Source organism: Terrapene carolina, unplaced genomic scaffold, assembly GCF_002925995.2.
Source record: "Terrapene carolina triunguis isolate 2854851 unplaced genomic scaffold, T_m_triunguis-2.0 Scaffold210, whole genome shotgun sequence".
Taxonomy (NCBI): Eukaryota; Metazoa; Chordata; order Testudines; family Emydidae; genus Terrapene; species Terrapene triunguis.
Genome location: NW_020664561.1, coordinates 50,893,885 through 50,899,014, shown reverse-complemented (window position 1 = coordinate 50,899,014; position 5,130 = coordinate 50,893,885). Strand labels below are relative to the sequence as shown.

The 5,130-nt window shown below is 43.6% G+C and overlaps 1 protein-coding gene across 1 annotated transcript in view; it reads left to right on the top strand.

Annotated features, from left to right (window-relative positions):
- The window catches only part of LOC113407252 (putative tyrosine-protein phosphatase auxilin), a 71,453-nt gene that overhangs the window by 36,059 nt on the left and 30,264 nt on the right, over positions 1 to 5,130 (top strand). Inside the window, exons 5-6 of the mRNA XM_026655544.1 lie at positions 2,405 to 2,527; positions 4,330 to 4,463. Coding sequence (XP_026511329.1) covers positions 2,405 to 2,527; positions 4,330 to 4,463 — 257 coding nt within the window. The remainder of the gene's footprint in view (positions 1 to 2,404; positions 2,528 to 4,329; positions 4,464 to 5,130) is intronic.

Genomic DNA, 5,130 nt, shown 5'->3' with positions numbered 1-5,130 from the left:
TCCTTAGTGATATTGAGGTAGCACTTCAAATAAAGAAAACTACGTAACATATACTTAAAAATTTCCTAATTGCATATTTGCTTGCTGGCCTGTAATTACAGACCAAGCAAATGCATAATTATGGACTGCTGGAAATGCATATTTACTTTATAGATGGTAATGGCTTTTTCAGAGTCTGCTGTGTCAAGGCCTAGTTAGAGGATATTTAGTTTATGGGTGGTTGGTCATATTGACAGTAACAGCCTCTCTTGGAGAACAACAAAACACAATCTGGACTAATTGCCTGTGCAACTCCACTTTCAAAAATCATGATGTGAAAGTGTCTGGGGGGGGAAAAAAAGCCGAATGGCCAAATAAATGCTCATTGCGCTTCATGTGAGCACTCCCTAATGTATGCTCGTGCTACAGATCAAAATGACTATTTCTGACTATTGTACATAATTTAAAATAAGAATTTGTGTTACAGACCGTTACCTGCAGCAACAGATGCCATGCTAGGTGCTTACAATGGGAAACAAAACATTCTTATAGGGGGATTCCAGCCTTGCTATTGAGCCTCTTACAAATATTAGGGTTCTAACTAAATACAACCCAAAATACAGAATTAATTGCTTAGACATTATGGGCAGAGTCTGATCAGGCTAGGTCTACACTACAGCGGGGGTCTGACCTAAGATACGCAACTTCAGCTACCTGAATACCGTAGCTGAAGTTGCGTATTTTAGGTCGACTTACCTGGCTGTGAGGACGGGGGAAAGTCGACCGCTGCCGTCGACTCCGCTGCCGCCTCTTGCCGCGGTGGATTTCCGGAGTCGACGGCAGAGCGATCAGGGATCGATTTTATCGCTTCTTCACTAGACGCGATAAGTCGATCCCAGAAAACCGATTGCCTGCCGCCGGACCCTCCGATAAGTGTAGACAAGCCCTGAGTAAGCCGCCTTGCCAAATTTATATCATTCTCCTTTTAAGTGCTTATATGATTATCTAAGGAACTTCCCCGTATTTAGGAAGGTTTAACCAAACCATCTTCTTCTCTCCCCCTCCCTGCCCCTGGTATTCCTAAAGCAGAATTCAAATGTCTGCTGGGGGGGAAAGGGGAGGAAACTGCTCCTCAGACAAAGAGTGAAACTTGGTGCTGCAGCTTCCCCCTCTGGCCAGAAACCTCTTTAAAAGGCAATTCAATTAAAAATAACCCAACTGGAGAAATAGGTTTGTGGAAGGCTAGCCAATCTGCAACTTGGCACAGCACTGCAAAGATTGTCCTTGAGACAACTGTGTGATTCAGAGAGTATGTGGATGAGTGATAGCTAGAAGTGCTTTGCTTGTTTGTACAGCTTAGCATTTGAGGAATAATGTTCTGGCTGACATCTTAGTAACTCTTTATTACCAATTCCTTTCTACAAAGAATTACTCATAAGATTGCTGTAGAAATCAGATCTCTCTCATTACTGAGAGAGAGAGAGTGTCCAGGAATTAATATTTACTAATTAGGCACTAGTGGCCTGATCTTCAGGGTTGCTGAGGTCTCTCAAACCCCATTCCATTAAGTCAGTGGAAGCAAGAGATGCTCGGCATCTCTTGAAAACCAGCCCCTAACTTTAAGAACCAATTTGCTAACATTTCAACCCTGTGACCTAGTGCAGGACTTACTACAATGTAACTACAGTATGGCCTGGTCTACACTATGACTTTAATTCGGATTTAGCTGCGTTAATCCGAATTAACCCTTCACCCGTCCACACTACAGAGCCAGTTAATTCGAATTAAAGGGCACTTAAAATCGATTTCTGTACTCCACCTCGACGAGCGGAGTAGCGCCTAAATCGATTTTGTTAATTCGAATTAGGGTTAGTGTGGCCGCACACCACCGAATTACTGTGTTTAAATTAATGGAGTAGTGTGGCCGCACACCACCGAATTAATGTGGTTAAAAACCGAATTAATGTGCTTAGTGTGGCCGCGCACAATCGAATTTATACAACCTGTTTCCCAAATTCGAATTATCTAAATTCGGATTAATCCCGTAGTGTAGACATACCCTATAATCAAAGCACAGCAATTTGATCCAACTCTTCCTTGCACAGAGAATTCAGTGCTTTAAATGGTTACTAAGGATGATCCAAGTTGCATGCTAAATATTTCAAAACCGTTTTAAAATGTATTGTCAGGGACAAAATATCAATTTCATATTATGAAACAAAAAATCCTCTTCTCTTGCCCCTTCTATAATTCATGCCTCCCCATTAAGCAGAGTTATGCATGGAAAAGAGAGGCTGAAGGGGTTTAAAGCACAGCATTTACCTTGTGTGGAAGGAACATGCTCTTTTTGACAGGAAAGATCCATGAAAGTGTCTCAATTAAAGGGATTATGAAGTTTATGTTTGTTCACTATGTGATCTCCTAGGTATCTGAATGTAGCTGGCCAATGAGACAAGCGCCCAGTCTGCATAATCTCTATGCTGTATGTAAGAACATGCACAACTGGTTACAGCAGAACCCCAAAAATGTGTGTGTCATCCATTGCATGGTAAGTCAGCCAGTAGCTGCATTTGAGAAATCTCTGCTTGTAACCTCTTGCTTCCCTGGGGAACTGACCAGCAATAAATGCACCATTGTACAAGGATACAATGAAGTAAGTCCATACAGGAGAATAAGCATTATACAATCTGCCAATATGCAAAAACCTAAACTTAAATATAAAGAGATAATGCAACTTGATTTAAGCTAAAATTGCTTCATGTCTTACATGTATTGCAATATATTTGATCACCTAGTTTGAGAGCCTTTTCTGGCCAACACAACGGCAGACATTGCTTTGAGTAGTGTTATGGTTTGTCACAACTTTAAATGCAGTTTCTAGTTTGGCTGTGGGGAGGAGCGCTTGAATAAGAATAATTAAACCTACCATTAAAATGTGGGTCTATTCTGAAAATTCTCTCTGCAACAAGAGGGACATTTTACTCGTCAGATCTGCTTCCTGTGAGTATTGAGTCAGTTGTACTAACTTCCATGAAAAGTAAGTCTGATGGCTTTTAATCCAGTGAGCCAACGTAGCTAAGGAAGATGAACCACGTTCTGTCCCTCCTTGTACATCAACAGACTTGTCAACAAAGTAGTGTTTCCAGGGCCTTGTGCAGATCCATTGAGGGCCATGTAATTGCACAGATGTTGAGGACAGTGTAGGCTGAAGATTGTGTCAGTGACACCTACACAATCACACTCTTTGGCCTGTAGAACCTTTATGGTTGATAATGATCCCGAAGGAGTTCTGTTTAATTTTCAGAGCCCAGGTTGGCATTCCAGGGCTGGCAGTTTTGGGCAATAAAAAATTCCAGATGAAATCTGCCTAGGTCATAAGAAACTCCCGATAAATATTTACCCTGGTGCCTCATAGTGTCACTCTCAATATGAGTACGGTTCTACTGTGAAAATCAGAAACACATAGGTTCTCTAGGTATGTAGTTTCCCAACCCAAAAGAGTCGAACATGACAGAGCTCCCAAATGAATTTTGTGTGTGTCGAAGGGCATTTTTCTCTTTGACCGCCCTCCCCTAACTAGCTTATACAGCCAGCCAAGTCCAAAAGATAGGCAGGTTACCAATATGGGGCCCCTCTTCAGCAAGGCACTTAAACCAGTGCTTAACGTAAGGTATGCAATGATGTTGTACTCATGTTGGTCCCAGGATATTAGAGAAACAAGGTGGGTGAGGTAATATATTTTATTGGACCAACTTCTGTTAGTGAGAGAGACAAGCTTTTGAGCTTACACAGAGCTCTAACCCTGAAGAAGAGCTCTATGTAAGCTCGAAAGACATGAGTGGTCCCTTTGATTTCAAGCACATGCCCATATTCAGCAGGATACTTAAGCCTTAGTCTGTTCTAGGGTGGCAAATCCTGTATCAAGGTAAATCTCTGCTTTAGCAGATGTCTGAAATAGCAGATTGCAGTGAGCCCAAGATCTGCAGGTGTAGTTTAATATTACAAACAGCAAATTACTAAAACACACAGCAGAAGTTCCAATCCAAAGACGAGTTATTTCTGTGCCCTCAAAATCTTGTGTGAATCATCAGCTACACTTGTATGCACTTCTGTAAAATAGCTGAATCCATTTAAATCAACTGTATTTAGTCTGGTTCAAAAGTTAATTACTGGAAATTAAAGCGCTGAAACGAGTTTCTATAGACCTTCCTCCTTTAGTTCTAATACAGCCATGTCATTGAAATCTTGCTGAAATGCGCTTTTTAAATATGGATTGGGTTAAAATAGACTATCCTTTCCCTTCAATTAACAGGATATCTCTGATATGTGCTCTTGCATTTTATCTGACAGGATGGTCGTGCAGCATCAGCAGTTCTGGTCAGTGCAATGTTCTGTTTCTGTCATCTCTTCTCTAGTCCAATCCCAGCTATTCAGTTGCTCAACTCAAAGAGACCTGGAATAGGACTCTGGCCATCCCACAGAAGGTAGAGTATGTTAGTCGGGCGAGCACTATTCAACATAGTTTAAATGTATAACTGTTTTAGGCCTGTGGTCCCCATTTCCTTAGCTGTCCAGACCTGGGTCCTGCAAACAATTCCGTGCGTAGTCCCACTGAAGTCAGTGGAACTGCTCATGTGCCACATGCTAGCCTGAGTAATGATGGTCTAAAGTATTAAGCAAGAGGTTTGGAGTTTGAGTTCCAGTCCTAGTATGTTAACATTGCCAGAGCTATGTAGTGTAGGGTTACCATTCGTCCGGATTCCCCCGGACATGTCCGGCTTTTAGAGTTAAAAATAGCGTCCGGGGGGAATTTGTAAATGTCCGGACTTCCCCCCCCCCATGCAGAGCGCGCGCGGTTAACAGGGCAGCCGGCCGGATGGTGCCACTTACATGGGGCTCCGACAGCCTGAGAGAGCCCCTCCTCCACTTCCCCCTCCTCTCCCCTGCAGCTGAGAGCACTCCCTCCCTCCCTCGCAGATCACCAGCCGGCCGTTCGCACCGGCAGTCTGGAGCTCCACCCCCTGCTCCTCCTCACCCTGCCGCTCAGACCAGCGTGCCGGGAAGGGGGCCAGGGGGTTGGAGAAGGGGCAGGGAGGTTCTGGAGGGGGCAGTCAAGAGACAGGGAGCGGGGGGGGGGGGGGGGGGGGGGGG